This window comes from Pteropus medius, unplaced genomic scaffold, assembly GCF_902729225.1.
Source record: "Pteropus medius unplaced genomic scaffold, Ma_sr-lr_union100, whole genome shotgun sequence".
Lineage (NCBI taxonomy): Eukaryota > Metazoa > Chordata > Mammalia > Chiroptera > Pteropodidae > Pteropus > Pteropus medius.
Window position 1 is genome coordinate 40,490,904 of NW_024340849.1, and position 26,285 is coordinate 40,517,188.

The 26,285-nt window shown below is 38.6% G+C and overlaps 1 protein-coding gene across 2 annotated transcripts in view; it reads left to right on the forward strand.

Moving 5' to 3' along the window:
- The first annotated feature begins 548 nt into the window (after window positions 1–548).
- Window positions 549–26,285, forward strand: part of CLUL1 (clusterin like 1) — a 45,392-nt gene continuing 19,655 nt past the window's right edge. Inside the window, exons 1-5 of one of the 2 annotated variants that reach the window (XM_039845017.1) lie at window positions 549–592; window positions 15,107–15,225; window positions 16,368–16,516; window positions 21,393–21,560; window positions 23,477–23,909. In XM_039845017.1, the coding sequence (XP_039700951.1) occupies window positions 15,120–15,225; window positions 16,368–16,516; window positions 21,393–21,560; window positions 23,477–23,909 (856 nt within the window). In that variant the 5' untranslated portion in view covers window positions 549–592; window positions 15,107–15,119. Of the gene's footprint in view, window positions 593–15,106; window positions 15,226–16,367; window positions 16,517–21,392; window positions 21,561–23,476; window positions 23,910–26,285 lie in introns of those variants that run through there. The other variant, XM_039845007.1, reaches the window with a different exon arrangement.

A 26,285-nucleotide genomic window follows, 5' to 3' on the forward strand; every position in this document is an offset into this window, starting at 1 on the left:
AGATGCTAATTCAGGATTCTGATGGACCTCTATTCATGAGAGAAATTTATAAAAGGAAGATTAGAGAGATAAACTATAGCCCCTGCCACAGAAGCTGGTCTCAAGGCCACACCCTCAGCCTCTCTGCTGATGCAGACGACTAACCTGATGGAATGACCCAGATCCTCATCTCTGAGAAGTCCGAGCACCGCCCCCCACCCCCTGCCCTAATCACCTGTCCTTGTCAGGCTGCTGCACTTATTCATTTACTTCAAAGTTGAGTGACAGAGCACCAAGAGACACTCAAGTGCAGTACCCGGTGCCAAACATGCTCTTTCCATATTCTTTCTGCAGCTCTACCTCCTCCTGATGACCAGGATCAGTTATTCATTGATGGTGTTTCCTTTCCTTGACTGTTGCTCTCTCAACATAAGGAATTCACTGTGATTGGGTGACACACATAATTTGAAATTCAATAGCTCTCTTGCTGTGCTCTCTGGTGGAAGCATTTCCCCTCTGGGAGCCCTCTGGGAGCCAAGATCTCTAAATGCACATAGACCAAAATCGTGGGGATGAGAAGCATGAATTAAAGAACAGATGACTGAGAATTAAGGTAAGAACTACTTCCACCCTTGGCTTACTGGACTCACATGTTCTAAGAGAAACCGCTTCGTATAACAGTAATTGATTTAGAGTATATGCTGCATCCTGGAAGATGGCACCACATCTTCACTGGTTATCATGTCCAAACTGGCCCCTCAGAGGCACCTTTAAATGGGCTTTTCCATTACTCCATCAGGCTGAAAGCTTCTGCATGTTATAGGACTCATAGATTCTGTTGTCATATGCCTACTGCTACACCTCCTTTCCTGTAAAGTGGGTCCCTTGGGCCAATGTAATATTATGTGGGATCCTGTCAGGAGAATAAATACTCAAATATGGTGCTAGATAAAGCTCTACAAGCAAGAAAGGCAAACCCATGACCGAAATAAGTGTCGAGGCCAATCAAGATGAGTCACTTGTCTTTCCAGGATAGAAGGGATCCAGTTGGACTATTTGACACCAAGAAGCCAGGTTATCTCTTTGACAGATGGTAGTGGTTTGCATTTGTCAGCAGCAGTAGCTATATCATCCTTGATGACTGGGAGCCTTTGCTGTGGGGTCATAGCCTTCAATTCTGTCACAATGACTACTTCATTCATGTGCCTATTGTGCCAGCACTGGGGTGTTCAGTAACAGAGGCAGATTGATGTTAACTGCCCAAGTCATTCTGTCTTCTTGGTCGTTTGGTGTCTGTAATAGGCACTCTCTGATAGGCGTTCATATGAATTACAAAGATCCTTACACTTTCTACCCATTGCCGTAATTCCAAATATGTGCCTTTTTTCCAGACCTTTTTTATCCCTGATGTTTCCTTTTCCATGGTCCTGAACAATCAACCAACTGGTTGTTGACCACTGTCTGAGTCCACATATATTGTAATCCCAGACCACTTCTCTTTCCATACAAAGTGGATGACCAAGTACACTACCAGAAATTCTGCCCACTGGGAGGATTTCCCCTTTCACTGCTATCTTTCTGATCCACCTCTATAGTCTATTATACCAATTTGACCTATCCTTGAACTAAATTCAGCCTTTTTACTCCAACATCTGGTCATAAAGGACTCACTACTCCCATGTGGTCGTAGGTTTGAGCTGAGGGAGAAGCTCTGATGCAACTTTGTGGATGACATGAGGGACCTCTTCCTTACGCAGCTTACTTGGGCCCTCTGTGGCCATGTTTATGCCTGATCCTAAATATACCATTTCTTTTTCTAGTTTCCTAAGGTGGCAGATTACATTATTTATTTTAGATCTTTCTTCTCTTCTATATATACATTTAATTCTATAACTTTCCCTCTAAGCACTGCTTTTGTTGTATCCCGCACATTTTGACAGGTGTGTTTACATTTTTATTTAGTTCCAAATATGTTTTAATTTTTCTTAAGACTACTTTTACCCATGTGCTATGTGGAAGTATATTGCTTATCTCAAATATTTGCAATTTTCTAGCTGTTCTTCTGTTATCTTTTCTAATTTACTTCCCTGTGGTCTGAGAACATACTTTATATGAGATCTATTCTTTTAAATGTGTTAAGGTGTGCTTTATGGCCCAGAAAGTGGCCTATCTTGGTGAATGTTCTGCATGAGTTTGAGAAGAATATGTAATCTGCTATTGTCAGATGAAGTATAATAGACGTCAGTTATATTCAGTAGATTGATGGTACTATTGAGTTCAACTATGCCTGCTGGATCTGTCTTTTTCTGATAGAAAGCTGTTGAAGTTTCTAACTATAATAGTGGATTCCTGAGAGTGACTTAATTTCACCCCTCATTCCTGAAGAGTATCTTTGCTGGATATAGGAATCTGGGTTAACAGTTTTTTTTCTTTTGGTAGTTTAGTAAGTATGCAATATGCTGTCAAAATAAGAACTAAACTAAAATAAAAATAAATGTGTTCACAGGCTAAATTCATAAAAGTACAATTCACTGAATGAGGAGGGAAACCTATTTCTATGATCTGGGGAACTGTGCTCACTTTTGGGTATTACATATTAAAAGGAATTGAAGAAATCGAGGTCTGTTGAGAACGATGAGATAAATAGGATGAAGGGATATAAACCCATAATCTAAGAGAAATATTTAAAAGAACTAAGGCTTTTTTTCCTAAAAATAAAATACTCTGGAGTTATATGACCTCTAAAAAAATAGAACTTGTTCCATAGGTCTCCAAAGTGTTTCAATGAGAAGGAATGATAAGGGGGAAGGATTTCAATTTAATGTCAGAAAGACTTTTCAACAACCATACCTGCCCAGAGATGGACCGTGCTGTCTAAGGATTATGTTCCTGTCATAAAGATGGAGAGGTATGAGTTAGATGAATATTTTGCTAAGGTGCCACAGATATTTCAGGCTATTGATGTTGGGATGCCATACCAGGCATTTCCATTTTTCATATGGGTTTCTTAGATCTAAAGTAAAATGGAATGTGTTTAGATAGAGAAGATTTAGACTCACAGATTTCATTTTGATTTTCACAACCAAACAAAATTACTTTTGCAACGTAAGAACATTTTGTTACTACAGTTGTTGATGACTACTAATAGAAAATATTTCTATTTTCTATTGTTATTGTAATTGTTGTTAATCTTGCCCGATATGTTTATAATTCAAGCTGATGCTATAAAGTGATATGTGTGATTTTAACAACAGCCAATACTTAAATAGCTTATTCCATACTACCCACTATTTTAGAAGCTTCTACATACTCGATTATTATCTTCATTTTATAAAAGAGGAAACTGAGTCATGGAGAGATTAAGTAATTTGTGCACAGCTACATAGCTAGTAAGTGGTAAAGGGAAGATTGAACCCAATTTGTCTGGCTCTTAAGTCCAGACTCAAAACATATACGTTATCCACTATTTTAACCCTTTTCTTATTTTAATCAGCTTGTCAAGAACAGTTCAGTCCAATGCATGTGTCCCCTTCAAAGGTCACACACTTAGTCGACAGTGTTTCTGGGCTCAGAATATTGTTGGAACTCCTCTTTGGTAGACAATCTAAAAATCTCCAGTATATTTTTCTAAACATTCTCAAGGGGCAAATATAATTCCATTGAGACTGGGCTTAATTTTCGGAAATTACCTAGAGTTATTTGTACTCAAATATGATGAACAGAGTGGCTGGAAAAGCTGAATATTATAATTTGAGATTTAAAACATAATTGCCACTGAAATGATGAGCCTAATTACTTTGCATGATTTGTAAATTCACTATAAAGATACTTCCAAAAGAGAAGCACCGAAAAGGTAGTAACTGACAACAGCATCGTTAGAATAAATCTCTAATCACCAAGGCAACATAGTGTTTTGAAAGAACAACACTCATTGGGATGTGTACATCTGGTGATATTTTCAAAGACACATCCTTTGCTTTGTAAAGAAAAAAACAAACAAACTGTTTTTGCTTTGAGAAATAAAAAGGGGGAAGGAGAAGGCACCAAATAGGATATTTCCATGCATTAAGTGAATAATATAAGTGACATTAGGGAGAAAAGACAAAGCCTTTGTCATTTCGGTAGAAGTAACAGAGTCATCATATCATCTTAAGGTAGCAAAAGCTTTCTAGTGAGACAAACCTAGGTTTGAAGCTCAGCATAGAGCCATTTCCTAGTTGGTGTGGGGAAAAATTACTTGTCCAAGCCTCAGAACCTTTATCTGAAAATATGGGGAATTGTATTGCCTTGTTGGTATGTTTTCAGAATTAGAAATCATTTATATAAAGTGATCTTACACATAGTAGACCGATAAAGGTAAGCTATTAAAATAATAGATGAAGTATACCAAAAAAGATAAAGTAGATAAATAGGTACATTCTTCTCACATATAAAGTGCAATAACCTCAGAAAAATACTGTCTAAAATAAACTTGCCTACCGATCCAAAGTTCACCATCCAGGACTACTGAGAGGCAGTTTAGGGAGGTAAGGGTAGGAATATTTTTAAATGTCATGGTCCCTTAGCAAGAGTAGACTTGCAGTTTGCATTGGCTTTTCTGCTCTCTAGCTACTTCTTCCATCATCCAGAGTTTGTGAACTTGAGGCCCAGGGGCAGAATCTGGCTTATAGATTGGCAGCTACATGACTCACTTGGCAGCTACATGAGGGCTGCCTGCAGCTGTGCAGGGTGTCCCTCCACGAAACGCCCAGCCAACCAGCTAGTGGAGACTGAAATAGAGCCAGGACTTACTCATTAAGCCTAGTGCCCGGCACAGGGAGCAACTGCTCTGAGGTACCTCTGACTTGGCATGCTTTATCTGTCCAGAGAGGTGCTTTTTTCTAACTTGCACAATTACCCATAGTCTGCATCACAGTATTTTTTGTTTTCTTTTTTAACTGAGTTAGGCTGCCAGGTTTGAAAAGTCAAGAATTTCACACAAGAATCAATATTTTAGCTTCTTTTGGAAAACTGGATGTTCTTTCCAAAGTAGGCCCGTAGTCCTCCTGACAATAATCAACTTTTAGCTGGAACCGAATGACCTCTGCTCCCTTCAGACCTGGACACACTGGTTCTCCGCAGTCCCCTGAAAGCCAGTTAGGTTTCCCACCCTCTGTGCTAACTTTCAGCTAGTGGCATATGTGCCTCAAGAGGGCAGTACTCGGATGCTTGTAAGTGATAGGTGAAAGCTAACATCCTTTAGGTCAAAGGCATTTCTCTCCTCAACATCCTGCTCACTTCTTCAGGGAGCCAGAGAAAGTCTCTCTCAAGTCAGGCAGGGCAAGCTCTGTGGATGTTCCACCTCTTCCGCATGGACAGAACAAAGTCACTCCCTGTTCTCGTCTGAAAGGTAGAAACACTGGTGGCTACTGCAGAGACCGCCAGCAAAACTCAAGCAACCTCCACAACTATTTCAATCCATTTCTTCTCTTCTTTAAAACAGCCAGGAGGAGGAGGTAGAGTAGAGGCATGGAGACAACTGATCCCTACAAAACCACTGGCAAAAAAAAAACCCAGAAAAAGAATCACTGACACACATATTAATGCTTGGGCATTTCATGCACTGACAGTGCAACTTGCTAAGATCACCATTGGAGGAAACCATGACTTAGCCCAGTGATTTCAATCCATGGTCCTGATGGGCCCTGGTTAACTGTGTTAATAAAACAAAGAGCTGCACACACTATTTATGGCTAGATTAAGCTGATTACTCTAGCTTGGCCTACTTTCAATGCACAGGTCTTATCAGTGGACAACAGAATGCTTTGTTATCTGTTTTTCTCCCCCTGGAATTTGTCCCTGGACATTGAAAACAGAAACCCTAACAAGACTCATTTGAGAACAGAATTTTCAAACTCCTCCCTCAACATTGAAGAAACCCCTCAGTTCCTGACAGTGACTGGTGGAAGTTTGCAAAAATATGCAGCAGCACAATTACTGAGAATAGACGAGATGTTGTTACCTAATAAAAATGCCATAAATATAGAATGATGAACTACCAGGGGAAATGAATCGATAGAGAAGGATACATTGGAATGTGGGTTAGTAAAAATCACTTAAACTTTGCATGACCTTGAAGAAAGTCATGGCAATATATTTTTCCAGGTCCCTCAGATAGTGTGTTTCCCAAATCTTACTATCCAGTGAGCTGAATTTAGACCCTTTCTGAGCCTTCTTCTTTGACAGCCTGGAGCTTCTCTTGAGTCCAAAGAGTTACCTGAGTTCCTCTCTACACTCTGCATCCTTTAGGCAGGATCAGCTAACGAAACAATTAATTCCATGGAAGCATCTCGTTTGCAGCAGTGGGGACAGGGGTGCCTCTCTTTGATAATTTAGAGCAGCGGTGAGCAGAGGGTCAGATCTCCCTGGGGTGGTGTCGCAAACTGAAAAAGTGGCTGTGGCACTGCGTTCCTCCACAGATTTCTACAGCTGTTCCAGATTTTCCATGGGCTCACCTTTAAATTAAAAGAATTTCTGCACTTTCAAGAATTTGAAAACAAAGCCATGTGTGAGGATATGAGATACACTCATATGCTCTTGCAAGAAATAGGTTGCATTCCTTTTTCTGCACTTAAAAAAAGCACCTTCTTTTTTTTTTTTTAGGATGCCATATATGTAAATGAGCTCAAATTAATCTTTAGCATGTGCCCATGTTGTTTTGATTTACAAACTTTAAAAATATGCCCATTGTTCTCTTTTAACAGCTTTTGGCAACTTTTTCAGAAATCGAAATATATGACCAAATTAGCAAAATGAATAACATTGGCAAGCACCATTCAGCAAGCACTAAAGGTACAAATACCTCTACGATACACAGAAAGCATCATTAGAAATCTTGTAACGTTATGTAAGGTTTCTTATTTAACTTTACTCTTAATTAGCAAAATACAAATTTATAGAGAGAGAAGCAAAATACTAGTTACCAGGATACTATTTTTACATATCTTTTACATGATTTTGTTTCTGTTTTTAAGGTAATTATGTGATGGAGTGGAAGGAACAAAGAGACCTGGGTTAGATAGAATTTTGGTTCTCTACCCTAACAGTTTTGTGACATTGGGCAAATAAATAAAACTAGGGTCTTAGCTTCTCTGATCCTAGTTTTATTTATCAACAAAATGAAGTTGGTAATACCCATATCACAGGGTTGAAAGGATCAAATGAGATTCTATGTAAAATGTCTAACAGGGCGCCTGACTCAGTGTAAGATGCTCGATATAAAGGTAGCTCTCATTATTTGTAATTTTCTCAGATGGTGGTGACTTTGGATGCTTAGGTAAATTTTTACAAATTTTAAAAATAGCTGACTTTTCAAATTACTTAAATGATTTGTATTTAACACCAAAAATGTCAATGACTGCCTTAATCATAGAAATTAATAATGATTTCTCATAGATACAGAGAACGAATTGATGGTTGCCAGATGGAAGGAGGTTAGGGGAAAGGCTGAAAAAGAGGAAGGGATTAAGATGTACAAATTGCCAATGACAATAACAGTCACAGAGTTGTAAAGTACGGCATAGGGAATATAGTCAATAATATTGTAATAGCTATGTATGGTACCAGATTGGTACTAGAGTTATCCAAGTGATCATTTCCTAAGTTGTATAAATGTCTAATCACTATGCAGTACACCTAAAACTAACATAATATTGTATGTCGATAGTAAATGAAAAAATTTTTTAAGAGATTATAATTTTAATCATAAGTATTATTAAACTATTTCCCTTACTATCACATCACATAGGCAAATCTTAATTCGGACGGCTAGTTTATCTGTTTCTCTTATATGCATACTGTTGTTTGGCCTATTATCTGCATGTTATTACCATACTCAGCAGTTGGATTTTTTTTTTAATTCGCTTTCCTACCAAGATTCAAAGCAATCCATGTACCAATGTTTTTCCTCCTAAAATCTCTCATAAAATGTGAATACAATATATTGGCTAAGCATTTCTGTACTTACATAAAGGACACATAAATCGCTATCTATATGATGCTTCTCACTAATAAAAAGAGTTTATCTGGTTCAGGAAACGGGTGGTTTTATTGCATATTGAGTTTCTATGGTTCAGCCAAAAGCTTGAGGGTAAAGACTTGCTACACGAGGTCTTAAATTGTCCTCGACCATTTTCTCACTTAACATGTACCATGATGCCCCCTTATCCATGGGGGATACATTCCAAGAGCTTCAATGGGTGTCTTTACTCTATATATACTATGGTTTTTCTTATAAATACATACCTATGATAAAGTTTAATTTACAAATTAGGCACAGTAAGAGATTAACAATAACTGATAAAATAAAACAATTATAACAATATACTATAATAAAAATTATGTGAATGCGGTCTCTCTTTCAAAATATCTTATTGTACTGTACTCACCTTTTTGTGATGCATTTGTGGAACTATTCCATAGAAAAGATGGCTGTTACCCATGCTTTCTGATTATGTTGCCAGGACTGTTTTTGTTTTGAGAGTTCTTGGGTTCTTTTGCTCTGTACACCATGCCTGGCTTTATCATGTGCCCTGCAGTGTTGCCACATACTACCAAAGTTAATCTACCCTTCCTTGTTTTATGCCCTGGTGCCTCCTTTGCAGTTTTATGAATGTAGGTTCTACTGGAGCCCGGTTTCATCACAATTGAAGACTTGCTTTGGATGGTATCCTTTCTCCTTAATCAGCTTTTTCAATCCTGATGGAAATGTAGCAGATGCAACCTCTCCAGTAATTTTTTTAATACACAACTTTTATTGCATCTTTAAAATATCACAAATAAGTCTGAGGAATCATCTGACATTTTGGTGTCTCTGTAGCTGGACAACTTAGATCTTATTCATCAGCCTGCTGAACTGCTTCTTTTCCAGAAACATAGATACCATCCAAAATTTTTCTGATATCCTCGTTTTTGACTGCTGTGGCTTGTTGAATTTGATACACATTCAATGTCATTTCCTTCAAGAATTAACTCATCTTTCTGAGCTTAAGATACTGAACGAGCAACACCTGACCTCACCTGAGCCCTGGAAATGTATTTTTCACCCAAGAATTTTCGGATTTCAACAAAAGAACCATTCTCTTGAACAATGACGTTGATGGGAAAGTGAGCATACACGGGCCCATCTCACGACGGAAGCCCAGTGTAACACCCTTGATCATGTTCTGTACACGACTACAGGCAGTGCGAACAGTAGCCAGTTTCTTTCTATTTCCTCACCGTTTGTCAACGCCAATTCTTTTCTTTTTCTTTCTAAGTAGACTGGATTCTACATTGATGTGATTGAAGTCCCTCTGCAGGGTCCCTCTGGGGCCCTTCACAGTAACTGAGCGTCCCTTCAGAGAGATGTCCACATTTTCCGGAATGTCAACAGTCTGATTGCTGAGAATGGTCTTCATCCTCGCAGTAGATGCATCAAAGACAGCTCCATTAATTTTTATATTTTGTGGTCCAAACCTATTCCTGAATCTATGTAACCATTCCTTACTTGCGTAAATGGCTTGGTGGTGTTCTTTTCAGGGAATCCCTTGCTGAAGTCTTCATATAGGTTCAATGCTTTCTGGTGCAATTCACTGCAATCAATCAGAACATGCTCTCTGCTCATGTCTTCCAGACATAAATTTAATGCGTTAACTAAATACTTCCACACACCGTGACTGTAACTTTTGCAGTCTGAGGTGCAACAGTAAAACTAGCACAAATTTCTTTTTCCTTCACAATCTCGTGGATAGAAGATTATGAATTATTTCACTTGTTTGCTCTGATGGTCTTTCGATTTCTACATGCTTTAGCTTACTCAATAACAAAGCTCTGCACTTATAAAGCCATTAACTCTCATGGGCCTTTACATTCCACAGGCCCAGATACAATACATCGCCTGGCAGTCTGCTTGGATTGGCCACCGGATTGAAAGAGAGAGCAAAGTCTGGGATGATTCCCAAATGTCTGGATCTGGTGACAGGGAGACCATGGCAGGGTGAGCTTGAAGAGAAAAAGCTGTATTAGGAACTGATGAATCTGAAAATCCTGTGGGCTATGTGATCAGAGAGACAGCCAGTACTGAAGGCTATGCATGTCTGTGGTTCTAGGTCACATCAGCCAAGGAGGGTGCCTTGGCATTGTCCCCAAGAACAAAACCCTGGGGAATATAAACATCTAAGGGTGGAACAGGAGAAGAGGGTTCAGGATAAGGACTGCAAAGGTGTCTAGTGTCTGGTAAGTGCCTGGCACATAGCAGGCCCTCAGTAAATACTGTTAAAGAGATGAATATGTGACCAGGCCATCAGGGCCTGCATTGGGTTGGGTGGGCAAACAGGCTCAGCCCATTCTTACTGGCAGCTATTCAGAAATAGGCCTAGAACCCAGAGTCCCCTTGTCTGCTCTTCTCAGATCACCCTTTGATAACTGCTAAGTCCACATCACATGCCCTTGTCTCCTTCCTCCTTGACCTCCCTCACACTTTCCTCTTCATTTCTCCAGGGTTCTGGCTCAGCTCACTCCAGTGACCTATGCCCACCTGCCTGCATCATCACCCTCTTCAGGGTGGAGCACCTACAAGACAAACCTCCTTCTGCCAGTATAGATGGTCTCTCATGGCATTATTGTCCTAAAAGACGCTCTTCCTGCACAGGGGTTGGGAGGGATAAGACAAAGGAGATTTAGAGGATGGCAGTCCCCAGTGAGAATGGGGTGGAATTAAAAGGATGAAAAGAGCAGACAGGTAGGAGGAGAACCCCAAGAGAAAGGCCTCGCCAATACCAAAAGACTAGGTGCTTTAAAATACAGGTGCTAGTTAACTGTGTCAAATGCCACATGGAGGACAAGTAAGAGAGGGGTGAAAAGAAAGCAGTGAGTTTGGCCATCATCCCATTGGCAGTGAGAATGAAATCCAGGCTGCACTGGGTGGGAGTCTGTGGGAGGTGAGTGAGGGCAACATGCCTCAGGTTTTCTCATTTCGGAGAGTGGCATCGACATCTATCCCTAGCTCGAGCAAAAACCTAGGTGTCGTCCTTGATTTTACTCTTTCCCATACTTCACAATACAGTCTTGCCTCCAAAAGAAACCCCAACTCTTGTCATTTCTCACTCTGTCCAAGGAGTCACCATTGTCTCTGTTCTGGTGATGAAAACAGCTTCCTGACTGGGTCCCTCCTACTTCACTGTCCTATAATCCATTCTTCACATGGTAGCCACGGTGCTCTTTCAAAACCAGTCAGTCCTCAACAATTACCCCATTTCTTTTAAAAATTGGTAATTTCTTACCCTGCCATACTGCACAATCTGTAGTTTTCTGTCTTTTCACCTAATATCATATTTCTTCGTCTCACTGCACTCTACCACATTGGTCTCTTTTCTGTTCCTTAAACCTGTCAAATTTGTTCCTACCCTTGCACTTGTTATTCTGTCTCTCAGGCAGGGCCAGCTTCATGTACATGCTACCTGCGCCCCATGCCCCGAAGGACCCTGTAATTGGTTTAATGCTTTACTGTTGCCATCTTGAAATTTTTAATAATTTTTGAACAAGGGGCTCTGCTTTTTCATTTTGCTCTGGATCCTACAAATTATGTAGCCAGACCTGCTTTCGGGGATGGTGTTAGCTAGAGGTCCCCTGCTCAGAGAGGCCTTCTTTGGCTGCCCAACCTTCCAAAGTAGAACCTCCTCGAACAAATTACTTCCCTCCCACTGGAATGTAACATGAGCTCCCAGAGAGCAGAGAGTGTCTGTTCTGTTCCTGCCTTATCTTCAGTGAACATAATAGGTGCCCAATATACATTTGTTGAAAAAACTATTGGAAGTAAGAGAAGTAGTGTGTTGGGTGTAATGAGAATTTTAGTCTGTATTTGGTATTTATATACATCCTGATCAATAATTAAATTGATCTCCCTCAATTTATACAGATAAATTCTGACTCCATGATGAAGTTAAGAGGGATATAATTTCCACATATTGTATTCAAGCTACCTCTTTTTCATGAAAGATTTTGAATTCTAGATGTAATGCCTTCTTTTGCTGCCTTTGTTATATGAGCCTAAAATAGTAATTTTAATTTAGTCTGAATTTTTAAAAGAAGTTGTTGGTCTACCTTCCAACTACAGTGTGCTCTATGGCTCAATAAAACATTTTCATTTGTATTAACTAAATTGACCTGCTTGCAACTCTATAAATGAGATAAGATAGCTATAATGCTTTATTTTACAGATTGATTCAACTCATTCATACACTCAAACTATGATGAAGCTTGGTGAGAATAAGCGAATGATAATCACAGAACTTTAGAACTGGGAGTAATAGTTATGATTATTTCTTCCAATTATTTCCTATTTTTAGACAAGGACATAGAGAACCGGAGTGCACAGTATGGCAAGGATTTTGATAGAACCTGATCTCTTAAATCAGTGAGGACCAATATATCACCATTGGTCCTCTGTCTATCAGTGAGTTAACCAACTTTTGCCTGCAAAGGGGATAATTTTTAAAGGAGAATAGATACTCCACTGCTAAAATTTTGCTTTTTAATGTAAATTCTGTCCTTTAAAATTGTTAAATGAATGGCTGAATAAGTCAGGGTAAGAAATAAAATAAGAAGGAAAGAAGGAAGGAAGGCAGGGAGGAAGGGATGGAGGGAAATGAATCTAGTGAAATGAATTACTATTACAGTCTACATGAATGATTTAGTTGCATCTTTAAGCTCTGTCTTTTATTTTGCTTCTCTAATGGGATCCCTTCCTGATTTTTGCTTTGTTGTTTTTTATTGGCGGCGAGTGGGGTGTGGGGAGTGGTGGGGAATGCCTCCTCCTACTGTGGAGGGACATCTACCAGGGCAGCCCTCTTGTCTCTTACCCTCCCAAGCAGAAGTAAGTTATTTGACTCATGAGAGAATCTATTAGTTCATGGATCTCAACGGTAGTGGAGAATTCATTAGGTATTTCCTCACTTTCCTTTTCTCTCTAACCTTACTGGTGCAAGACAGAAAATCCCAGCTTGTCTACAGGACACATGCAGGGCTCCTGGGCTGCTCAATTCCAGGGGACCACTGACCTTGTGTCCTGGAATTGGATGCCACGTGAGAAACAGCACTAACGGTGTAAGCTTCCTGCCAAGTAGGTGTCCCAATAGGAAGCCCAAATGTTGTCTGGCTACGCCAGTGCCAGAAGGGGTGGGGATGGGGGCAAATGTAATCTGGGTCAACTTATTAGCAAGTCCATTATGCCACATATCTAAGAAACTCTGACCAAACCTGAACTTAGCAACTTAGCTTAACATTTTGTTGTCTATCTGTTTTACTCTATTTCTTGATTGATACCGAATGCATCTTCTTAACTAAGATGACCTTGCTTCTAGGTCTCCTTAGTTACCAACTAGATATTTATAATATTTTATAATCTACTTAAATCTTGAACATAACGATGTCATAATTACAAAAGTAACTGGATTTTTATGATGTATTGCTTAATCTTAAGAACAAAATGGCAGCTGTGAAAACAGATGAAATAGAGGAAGAAATTATTTCTTTTTGGAAGCTTCAAGATAGTTTAAAGATAATTTGTACTAGTTAGCAATAAAGTTCTCTTCTCAGAAATTACACTTAAAGGGGGAACATGAGTTGCAGTAAAAACCTGTCTGCACTAGAGGATGAGCCACCGGATTTCCTAAACAACTGGTTCCATTTTCAACAAAATTTGGATTTGTTGAAAAAGAACAAATGAGCCATGAATAACCTCAAACGGGCCCAAACTCGGACAACTGCCAACTACTGAGCAAGGGTTGTCAGGGTTGTAGTAGCACTGGATAATTTCCTATAATTTTCAGAACAGTGTTCTCTCTTCCTAAGAACCACACCTATTTCATATTGTTGCATATGTTTTTAATTAAAGAAATTTACTTGCCTGTGTAAGAATATGCATATCATAAATTTAAAATTGAAAATATTTTTAAGGCTTTAATGAGTTCTATTAAAACATATTCGTGTAAAATAAAGTAACGAGGTCATTGTTCCTGATCATGTGCACAGCCCGCCCTCTAGCGTTTCTTTGTAAACCCTACCAAACGTTAAACCATACTCTTAATCTCAGAATATTAGGTTAATAGGATTAAGAACTGTGTCATCAAATTAATAGAACAAGGCCAAATCCCTGACATGGATGAAAACTAAATCAGAGAAAAGCGAAGATTCTTTCAGAAGCAGGTGTTAACCTCACTGGAGAGAGACTGCAAAGTTAGTGGTAAATATATTTAAAAGTTTCATTTGGGAAACAGAGTCTTAATAGAAAAAGAGTAGTTAGTCCAAATGATAGATATAGATGTGTGTAAAATGTGATAACTTTGTAACTACTAGTGCCAATATTATTTTATTATGTTACAAAGACATTACGAATGTTGGTTAAATATTTTTTTTCCAAAATAGCTGATAGACATACGCAGATAATTAACATTTTATAGATTTAACATTATTAAAGCATACAGCTGTTTTAATTCATTTAACTTTTCTTAGTAAAGTTTTAAACATTTGGAATGTTTATAATTAATGTATATCAAATTAAATTTAAAAGGAAATCATTATCTGAGAAGAAAAAATTTAACTGTTCACTGTTCACATATCTTGATGGGTTTTATAAGAAGTACAAGAAAAATGTGTGAGGTTGTTTTGCTTTCATAAAAAAGTATGTTGTAAAAAAAGAAGTAGTTAGCCATCTAGGTGAACACTCCCTTGAGGATTCCAAATTGGAGGGGGGAAAAATCCTTTAGATATATTTTAACTAAGTCTGCGTTTGGGGATGTTGACAAGGAAATAAAATGAAGTTTAGATTCTATGTGGTTGTGAGCTATACTATTTCAAGGACTTCAGATGATACTCTTATTTAACTGTCATAAAGAATGTACACAAAATAGAGACAATAGAGACTTGGGTTGTCTTTTTCTTTTTTTTTAATTTATATTCCTTATGTCTCAGGCCTGTTAGCATGAGTTGTCTAAAATCAAAAAGAAAAACTGACAGAAAAATGCTTGGGATCACCATGTGTTTTCAATTGCTGCAGACAGAATGTAACCTAATGGCAGGCATTTGATGCAGGTTTATTTTTCCTTTGCAGTAACAGCGGGAACATGAAGCTGCCACTCTTGGTGTTTACTGTGTATCTACTGTGGTTGAAAGATTGTCACTGTGCACCTACTTGGAAAGACAAAACTGCTATCCATGGAAACCTGAAGGGTATGTTTAGTTTCTTTATCTGTGCCGTGTCTTGTTTGCATGTTTGCATGTCCCGCTGGCACAGTGATTTACAGTTGAGAGATAACCATATTCATTATGGCCCTCTAGTTTCACGGTGAGACGTTCTCTAGGCACTTAAACCAAGTAGACGTGACGCCAAACATCTGGATAAAAATAGAAAATTCCGATTGAGTATCTGAGAACATTCACATGTCCAGATGTTTGCTGTCACACAGATAAAACTTGCCAACTTTTTGACTTCATTTCTTGGTTTCAGCCAGATGTTCGGTGTCGTCTAAGCACAGTTTTAATGAACAGTGAAATTCTTTTCTAACATTTGAAAAATTTAAACAATTGAAGTAATCTGTGCAGTTATTCTTGAGATAATTAAAGAATGGGTTATAATGACATTGAATCTGGCTGGCCTGTGCTTATTAACTTCTGACCTTTGCATGATAAATATATGTTTAACACTTAGAAAAATAAGGTAAGTTAAAATGTTGCTTTGGGGGGTAGTCTATGATTAAATTTGGAGGCAAGAATAAGCTCCTTAGGAAGCCACATTGGCTATTGTGAAGAAAGAATGACAATGAATTTTATAGTCACTAAGGGCTTATTATAGGTATGTAAGAGATGTCCACTAGGTCATTAAAGAATCTTGCATTCTGTGATATACTTTTTAGTTTTGATGCCTCCTGGGGAGGTAATTAAAGCTAAAAGAAAGGGAAATTGTTCATGGCGTTTGAGGTTTCCAGTTGGGCATTTAACATAAACTGAGGGAAAAAAAAATTGAAATTTTTTCTAATATAAACACACTTGAGTTTTAAGTGAAAGAAAAAAATGGATAAATGAAAATGGGCCTTGAAAATGGCAAGAATGAGGTTAAATGAACTCTGACTTGTCTAGGAGCTCAGCAGTGAGGAACAGAATGTATCGTCCATGTGGCAGCTGGGTCCATGTGGCAGCTGACAGCTAATTCATTATGATCTGCTTTCAGAGTTTGATGCTATAAAAGAACAATTAAGCCTCTCTTTAGGACACATGAAAAACTGGTGAACTCATTGTCTTCTGATGCAGATAGAGATACAGATACATTGTAATCTGATCAGATCTCAAAGAAAATAACTGCACATACCTTTTAGGTTTTTCTGAGGCTGGGGAGATAGATGTAGATGAAGAAGTGAAGAAGGCTTTGATTGGTATGAAGCAGATGAAAATCTTGATGGAAAGGAGAGAGGAGGAACATACCAATCTAATGAAAACCGTGAAGAAATGCAGAGAAGAAAAGCAGGTATAGTAATTGAAAATAATATCTGTTCTTAAATATATCTGGAACATAAATATTGTATTTGTTAGGGCAATTGATGAATTACTTATTTTCCCTAATACCAGATTTTCTGGAGAGAAGCTCTTATTGGAGGAAAAGTTTGAAGGTAATTTAAAATTTCTTCAAAGAACATATTCTTTGTAGAATAGGACTTTGCAGAACTCCAAAACCAGGAATTTCAGGGATTCATCTCTATTTGGAAAGTGCTACTTTCTTAAAAGTGCTTTACCAGTAGGTAGTTCCTTTCAGTTTAGGCTATTGAGTCAAAAGTGTTTAAGGAGTTTTTGGCTAGACTAGTGGTCTCCAAAGTTTTTTGATCTCCTATCCCTATTACTAAATATATACATTTTAATTTATTTATAAATTAGAAATGTGAATTCTACCACTAATAGCACAAAATACACGTAAGGCGAGGTTAGATTCATGGTTAGCTAGGATGGATGTAAGTTTACACTTCAAATAATCTAGATATTTTGAAATTTTTAGCCGACTTGCCAAATCTAATTAGATCATCATATTTTTACTCTGTCACCTGGCTAATAAGGAGCTCAGAACGAAGGACTGTCAGCTCTACCATTTGCTTCTTGTCTTCTTGAGCTGAAATTATTCGTATTTTTTTTAATCTGCCAGATTTTTCTTTTCAAGAATATTTTTATCCTCCTATTTATTTACCAAGGACTAGTTTAGTTAAAACTAGATAATAAAAATGATAATTTAACTGAGTCATCTTAAACAGCAATTCATTGCAATTGGCTGTAAGTGAACAGAGAGAGAAGGAGCTAGTGTCGGTGCTTGTGGAATGTGGAGGGCCCCTCGTTCCCAGGGTCCATGCAATGGTCTGATGTAAGCACAACAGAGCACCAGTGTATGTGGAACAGTACATTAGCCTAATCAGTTTTTATTCAAATACCTTTACTCAATAACTGTAGTTCAAATTATGTATCTTACCGATGGAGAATACACATTATATTCGAACGTCTATGGATGATGTTAAAAATTGTTTATGTGTTACAGTTATAAAACTCAATACATTTCTAAATTATAAACATTGCATGGCTCATAGTTTAACAGCACTGACCACTGACATAACACTCAAAACAATTTAAAAATTTTTAAATTATTTTCCAATATTACCCTTAAATCGAAGAAATAAAACTGTAAAAAAAAAACTTGGAAAATATTCTAAATTTTAACATTGAGAATAAATTGTTTTTAAAATTTGTTTTCATTAAAAACTTTTTAATTGTAAATACACATAACATAAAATTCACCATCTTAATCATTTTTTATGTGTACTGTTCACTGGTGTTAAATACATTTACATTGTTGGACAACAAATCTCCAAAATTCTTTCCACATTGCAAAACTGAAATTCTATGCCCGTTAAACAACTCCCCATTTTTCCTCCCCACAGTCAATTTTTAAATTAAAAAATACAAACAGAAGTTCTAGTATTTCCTTCCTACCCTACAAAGTTGGGGGCCACTGAGTTCTCGACAGCTACTGGAATTCTCTTCACTTCTCAGCACTGTGTCCTCTGGGTGTCCTGTGGCATAGTGCTGTGTGACAGGCTGACTGCAAAGCTGTAGTCAGCTTGTCAACAGACTGGTTGATGCTGTGGCCACACCTACACCCTCCTCGCTTAGGGTCCCTAGCAACGAAAGTAAATTGCCCGATCAGCAGCTGAAAGCCCTCCTCCCTTTGGGAGCAAGCAAAAGACTTTCAGGAAATTAAAAATAACTCCTCATGAGGAAAATGTGGAAGTCCCTTGAGCTGAGTTCTTCCCTGGTGGGTTTGTGAGTCTGGCCACTGGGAATAATGATACTGGATATCATTTATAGGCCCTTTATAAACACATTGTCACATGGAATCTGGGTAAACCATTACTGTCATTTACAGCTAAGCAAACTGAGGCTCAAGATGTTAATTAACATGTTAACCCAACTCAGTAATGAATGACCAGGGAGAAAGTCAGCGGCTGCTGTGCCTGTTGGACCCAGCGACTTTCTGTTTTTCTCCTTTTCCCCAGCTTCCTAGCAAGCCAAAGTTGTAGTACTATGAAAAGAATGCTCCAGTTAGGGGTGGGGCAAGTAAGCAAGTGTTGGTTTCAGTTCTGGCCCTAAAGAATGTTAGGACTCATGGAATTTTATTCTTAAAAAACTACTTATGTACTGTCGACATAAGAAATGTCCAAACCTGTAGAGTATCTTAATGAGTTTATCTGAGCCAAACTGACCACAATTGACAGGAAGCAAAATCACAACAGATTAAGAAAATGCTCCAGAGAATGGCAGTTTTGAATTTTTTTGTACACTGGAATCAAAGGAAGAGGTCTAAGAAGGGTTACATGACAACCATTGGTGGTAGATTAAGGGTGTGGGGAAAAGCTAAGTAGGAAAATCTCTGGGGCTGGATAAAAAGTAAAACGGAGAGACACATTCTTCTTTTACATTAGTGGGTACACGAGTTAAAAATTAACGTTTTCCAGTTAATAGATATTATAGTATTCAGAGGACACATAGAGATTACGGTATTCAGAGGACAAGATAACAATTAGGGGTTCTGTGACTCTGCTCTGGTACAGTGGATGTGCCCTCAGGGGTCTGGAAAAAAAGGGATTACTCTGACATTCCAAGAGTATGTTATCTTAGTCGCAAAAAGACAATAGTCAGGCTCAGTTAAGGTAAAGATTGGCTTTTGTCAAGAAAGCTACAGGTTTAGAATGTGACTATTGGTCATGAGTGACCTGCTTTTACTTAGGAATTTTTATGTTCAGATCATCCTATGTGGTTAATTATGGTTTCTGAATTTGTAGGGCCTGCCATGCTGGCCACCCTGAGCTTGTCAGATTAGTATGTAGCCTCTTTCTCATCCACAGTAGAAAAATTTATTGAATCATACTCTTCAGGTCTAGACACTCAATTAAAAAGTTAATTAAAAAAAAGGAAAAAGCTGTTTAACCCTGAGTCTCCCTCTCTAAAATTATTTTAAACCTAGAATAAAGGATACTTTAGACAAACTATGAAATGGCAAATATGGAGTTGGCACCCCCAGTCTCCCATCACGGAGCACTTCTCCTCTTCAGTTGACCCAGCGTCATCACAGTCCCTCTCCTCAACCTCTTCTTATTAATACTTAATGATAGTATCTGAAACTTATTTTACTTAAATGGAAAACCCTAGAGTGGCTTAATGTGATTTGCCCCCACTCCAGGTTTATATGGGACTTCGATAAACTGTAACTACAAGAATAGATATAGACTCTGTCAGTGGGTGGGACATTTAGGGGGATATGGAAGGGATGGACAAGGCATTCCTGAACTAGAGATCTACTTCCTCCATGACAACACTTCACTACCTAAACTTGGGACGTAGGACTTGGTAATTGGTTTTTGTTATACACTTGGAGGCAAGCGGAAGGAAACCCAAGATACTAATAATAATGTGCTAGGTGCCTTGCTTGCTTGCTTATCTTCTTTAATACAAAACATTAAAAGGTAGATCCTATTGTTATTCTTTTTTGCTAAGGAGTAGACTAAGGCAAAGAGACGTTAGGTAATTTGCCCAAGGAAATATTGGGATTTAAGCTTATGTTGACAATGAACAGAATATTTAAATCTGGGACTTGAGAAAATCTGTGTGGTATTGTTGCCCGCCAAGGTGAGGCAACCTTTCTTGAGAAGATGTTGGGCTCCAGAATTGTTCTGCAAAGCCCAAGGGGACAAGAACATCCTGTCTGGGTCACAACATGCATTTGGCAGGCCAGGGCCCTGCCAGTTTTGTTATGTGGGTCATAGCAAGTGCCACCTGGCTTAGCCTCAGGATTCTGCCATGAGGGCAGCTGCACAACGTAAGCCCAGCAAAGGAGATGCAGAATACTATCCAGGTGTTTCTTTAGGCTTAATATGCCAGAGAAGGATGAATTATTTTTCTTTTCCACTAGATGAGAATGCACACTAAATTGGTTTTAAGTACGGAAACTTTGCTCCCTCATGTAGTTTTTACTGCAGGGGTGGCCATTAGCTTTGAAGCTGTTATTTTATGGATGGATCTATTATATCCTGTAATTCCCCTGAACTACTTCTCAGGCATCAAAGGAGCCTGTCTTCAGAAGTCCACATTTGCAGGGCGGCCAGGAGTCTAAGTAGGGGTGCCGGCATGGGGGGAGCTCAGGGGACAGAGCTGAAGTTCTTAGGGACGGGTGTCACTTCTGCTGGGCTCCCTATCACCTAGAGTGGGACCTGGCCAAGTATAGGAAAGTACCACAAGGGGGAGTGCTTGGAATATGGACAAGAAGAATGAAGATCCTTAAATACAGCATCTCTGTAATTAGAATTAACTCAATGGGAGGGTTTGGTTTCATATACGAGAATTGTGCTTTCTTGCAATATTAAACATATATAAAAATTAAAGGCTGTATAAATGAACAAAATAAATGTGTCAGCTTTCTAAGCCTTAAAGTTGCTTCCCACATCCCGCAAGGACTAGATGTGAAGACAGACAAGTAAACAGGTTAATTACAGTTGTTTCTCAGAGTAGGAACTTCATTGTTGGTTCACCTACATCTAGAGTAATGTCTATCTCATAGCAAGCACTCAATAAATACCTAGTGAATGCATAAATGAACAGATGGATAAGATTTGTAGTCTGCAATAAGGATCAATCAATTCTCTTTTCTTAATCAAAGAGAAAACTTTGGAGTAGTTCTGTCAGCTGCCAGAGGCCTGAAGAAGGAATGAAGAAGTGGTTTAGAATAAGCACATTTTTAAGGAGTGAATCAACTAAGGTATATGTAAAGTCATGAAATGGAAATAGGATATTTGTTTCTACTTTTTAATTAGGAGGCCCTGAAACTTATGAATGAAGTTCAAGGACATCTGGAAGAGGAAGAAAGGCTATGCCAAGAGTCTTTAACAGATTCCTGGGATGAATGCAAACCTTGCCTGGAAAATGATTGCATGAGATTTTATACAACCTGCCAACCTAGTCGGTCCTCTACGAAAAATACGGTAAGGGGAAAATAGAGCTCAAGATTTCAAAGTTCTTAAGGTATCGGCTTCAGCTTACTTTTAAAAAATTAATTTATATTAATATTTAGACTAGAGATACCTGAGCTTGTATTGGCCTTTTGCAATCTAGACTCTAACATTCATTTATGCTTATGTAAGATTCACCTGTGTATATACAATTTATAAGTTAGAACAGCTATTCAGTTTGTCCCTTCTTTAATGATGCTGTCTGTATCTCTTTGAAGCACCCTGACTCTTTCTGCCTTGTATTTGTTATTTGTGAACACGTTCCCACTAGACTGTAAGCTCTTTGAAGCAAGGGACCATATCTTATTTATCTTCATTAAAACATCACAGCCATTCAATAAATGTTTGCTGAATTGCATTCTGAATAATAGTATTACGGTCTCTGATTTCAACTAGCTTTAGTTTTTTTTCCTGGAGGCCAAAGATTTGAAGACATTCTCGACCTCCCAAATTTCTCCTTCAACAGGCTTGCCCTCAGCATGCACGTGCACGTACACATGCGCGCGCACACGCACACATACACACATCCATAACCCCTTTAGCCCTACCCATGCATGTCCTATAGGACTAGCATGTTTCCTTTTTTGTCCCCTTTAGTTATCTTCTGGACAGAGAGATCACTGAGGGAGGTGACCTGAATTGGATGAGCTCTGCCCCATAAAAGTCTCCTACTCTATTGGCCTGAATTTCCCTTCCCCTTCAAGAAGTGAGCCGAATATGAAATGGAGTATTAGAGCATGCAGTAATTAGAGTATGCTCCTAGCTTGGCAGTGCCATAACCAATTATAGAGGGAGCAACCCTTAGGATGATTCATATGCCAAGTTAATTTGCCTCCACTGTTAATTGCATCTGCTCTATTTTTATAGCCACTGTCATTCTCTAATATACCAGAATATGGTGGAATAAGCACCGGCTGGAAGTCAGGAGGTTTAGGGACCATTCCTATCTGTGTCAGTTGTGAAGATTTTTTTGGGCTTTAAAGTTCTGTTTTTGTAAGTGGATTCAGGTAAACAGAAGCTGGCAGAGGATAAGGCAGAAGATCCACCCAGATTATTTTTCGAGGAAGGCATATGTCCTCTAAGAATTCCTGGTGAATTCTTTGAACAGCACTGGGGTGCTATAGTAGTGATGTTCAGTAGTTGATATGTTCCTCATCATGCAACGTAGCCAAAAGAGCATGAGCTTAGGCGTCACATAGAAGAAATAGAGCGTGGTGTGACTGCTGGAAAATCTCCCAGTGAGTAGGGAATTCTATAATTAGAGCTTCATTCCTTTCACTACAACCAAGGAGAGCTTTAATCACTGCAAATAAGTAACTATCCCTAAGTAGCCTATTAGGCTGTATTAAGCATTTATAGTTCAGTGTGAATGTGTTGATGAGATGAGAAAGAGGAGAACATAAAGACACTAATGATATTCCACCAAAGCAAAAAGAAGGAGGAGAGAGAGAGAGAGAGAGAGAGAGAGAGAGAGAGAGAGAGAGAGAGAGAGAGAGAGAGAGAGAAACTGAGACACTAAGAGGTGAAAGACAAAGGCCTTCTTTACACATTTTAGGCAATATAATGGTGCCCTTTAGAACATGGCATGCCAACCACCACCAGTACATCAGGCTGTGGCTTGTTGACAATATTGAAAACTTGGCCTTTTAGATCTTTGATAGGCAAACATAAACCAGAAGGAATTTTCGACCTTTCTCCATAGTCAAAGTCAAAGCCAGTATGAGAATGTTAATAAATTATTTTAAATTAAATCTCCTTTTCTTAGTTTGCCCAGAATTGTTCTTAATTTAGAAAGACTGCTATAAGTTGACTTTAAAATTTATAATAAAAAAAATCCAGAAAGAAAATTAATTTCTTATTCTATTTCTGTCCCCCACTCCACCCCACAGATTGAACAGTTTTTCAGGAAGATATATCAATTTCTGTTTCCTTTCCATGAAGATAATAAAAATGATCTCCCCGTCAATGAAAAGGTCATGGAGGAAGATGCACAGCTGGTCCAAATAGAGCATGTGTTCAGCCAGCTGACTGTGGATGTGAGAGTTCTCTTTAACAGGAGTTTTAACGTCTTCAAACAGATGCAGCAAGAATTTGACCAGGCTTTTCAGTCATATTTCATGTCAGATACAGACTTAACTGAGCCTTACTTTTTTCCAGCTTTATTCAAAGAACCAACAAAAAAGGCAGATCTTATGCAAAGTTGGGATGTTCCCAGCTTCTTCCAGCTGTTTTGTAATATCAGTCTCTCCATTTATCAAAGCGTCAGTGAAACAATTACTGAGACGCTGAATGCAATAGAGGATTCACCAAAACAAGACAAAGGTGAGTATTAAAAGATTATTTTTACTTAGATGTCTATACTAAAGTCAAGTTTTATTTAGCTTTGGGAATGGTACATATTTCTAAGTCATCGTACATTGTTTCTGAGAGTGACAATGTATGGATAATCAAAGTTTCAGAGCCTCTTAGAAACTTTGAAGTCTGCCAGACAGCATTCCTCTGTCATCATTGTCAAGAGCTCTGTGGGGCTGTTTTCTCATTAAAGCAGATTATCAAAGCTAAAAGATAAAATGCTGGTAGAGATAAGAAGTTGGAAAAAAACAAAAACAAAACGTTGCCTCCTTTTTGAAAACGCATGTAGGTGCTCAGCTCTATCCTGCTGGAACATCATGGAGTTTCTTTAAAATCAGTCTAAGCTCCTCAACTCCCAGTTTGGAAAGAAGCCTAGTGTCATGTAAAACCAGGTCACATTTAGTGCCCTCCACAGCCTCCTTTGCATCACTACTATAATTTCCTAAACCATAACATTTGTGCACAAAACCAGAGAAAGTACTCATAGACAAACCCAAAACTACAGAAATAGGAATTTTGTAAAAGATAAGAATTGCCTTCTACCAATACCACTCATGCCCATGTTCCAATATTTCATGTTGGAAAAACAATGCTGCTTTATGTTGTAAGGCAGGAAAAAGTTTCTTCAGGCTTCTCTGTAGTGGCTGGGATACAGCATCTCAGAAATGAGAGCTGCCGTGTGGGCCAATTATAGGATCTATGTTTCCTTGGACTTATTTTCTATTGACCACTAGGCCAAGTAAAAGGCTGCTTTCCTCTGACATAAAAATAAAATGAGCTCCTTCTAAAATCCTGTCATTTGTGACAACACGAATGAACCTGAAAGAAGACATTATGCTAATGAAATAAGACAGACACAGAAGGACAAATACTGCATGATCCCACTTCTAAGAGGAACCTAAAATCGTCAAACTCATAGAAGCAGAGAGTGGAATGGTGATTGCCAGGTACAGTGGGGAGGGGGAAATGAGGAAGTATTGGTCAGAGGGTACAGAATTTGAGTTATGCAAGGTGAATAAGTACAGCATAACTCCCATAGTTAACAATACTCTATGGGATACTTAAAAATTTGCTAAGAGGGTAGATCTTATGTTTCAGTTCTTGTCAATGATAGTAATAATAAATAAGAGGGCAGGAAGACATTTTTGGAGATGATGGATAGTTTTATGACATAGATTGTGAAGATGATTTCATGGGTATATACTCATTTCCAAAGTCAACAACTAGTATATACTAATTACATACAGATTTTTGTATGCAGAAAAAAGGCCTCCTTCTAGCTGTTTTCCAGTTATATCAGCTGTAGTTGGCAACATCTGAATCAAATGCTCAAAATTGCCATAACATTGCATAACGGGCCTCTACATAGGAGGCGCTTACCTCACACTATCAGAAACCAAAGCCAGGAAGCAATGCATTACATCCTTCCCGTCCCATTGTTCCACAAGTAGAACAGCCGTTATTACTGGAATTGTCATTAGGTTCTATTTCAGGATCTGGAAGACTTTTCTAGTAAGTCAGGTGTTTTGTCTTGTATTCCATTCTGAGATTCCAAATTCACCAAATATTCAAGAAAAGATCAGGGTAGTAGACTAAAAATATCAATGCTGGGATGATGTTGAATAATTTTTGCCTGACATTTTTAAAAGATATGAATTGCCTTAGAATAATGTTCAGAATGTGTCATTAAAACAAAATTATGCCCCCATCTCATCCTATCTTTCACACTGTGTAGCAATCTTACACATGGGTTGCTATATTCAAATGTGCACAGGAGTGCTAGTGATTCAGACAATTGAAATCTAAATAATTTTCCGACCAGTACAACTCCGTCCCACCCCACCAACTCAGAAGGTGGATTTCCATCAGTCTGCCCGAGGTTCTTCCCCCATTTACACACCCCAGGACCAGCCCCTGCTCTCATCTGGCTCATGGGTACCCTCTCCCTGCCCCTTGCAACATCTTCACCTCAGTGATAACTTGGAAATCCAGGGTCCCCTATAAATGCAAAAATTAAAAAAAAAAAAACATCAAACATAAAAGCCTGTGTTACTCCTTTATATACTTCTTTCTCCAGTATCTCTACCCTAACCAAACAGTATGCAGCAAGCTCCAAAAGAGGAGACATTCTCTTCCCAGATGAGTACAGGGGGACTATTTATCAAAAATAGGCAGGCAGGGGCAGGAGGGGATTTGCATGTGGTTTCTACCACTTTTCTGGATGGGTGGTAGGTGAGGAATAAACTTATTGCCTCTAGAAAATCCATCTAACGTGAAGACATTTTGAGCTTCACCCCTTGTGCTAGGCAGAATAATAGCTTCCCCCAAATGTCTACATCCAAATCC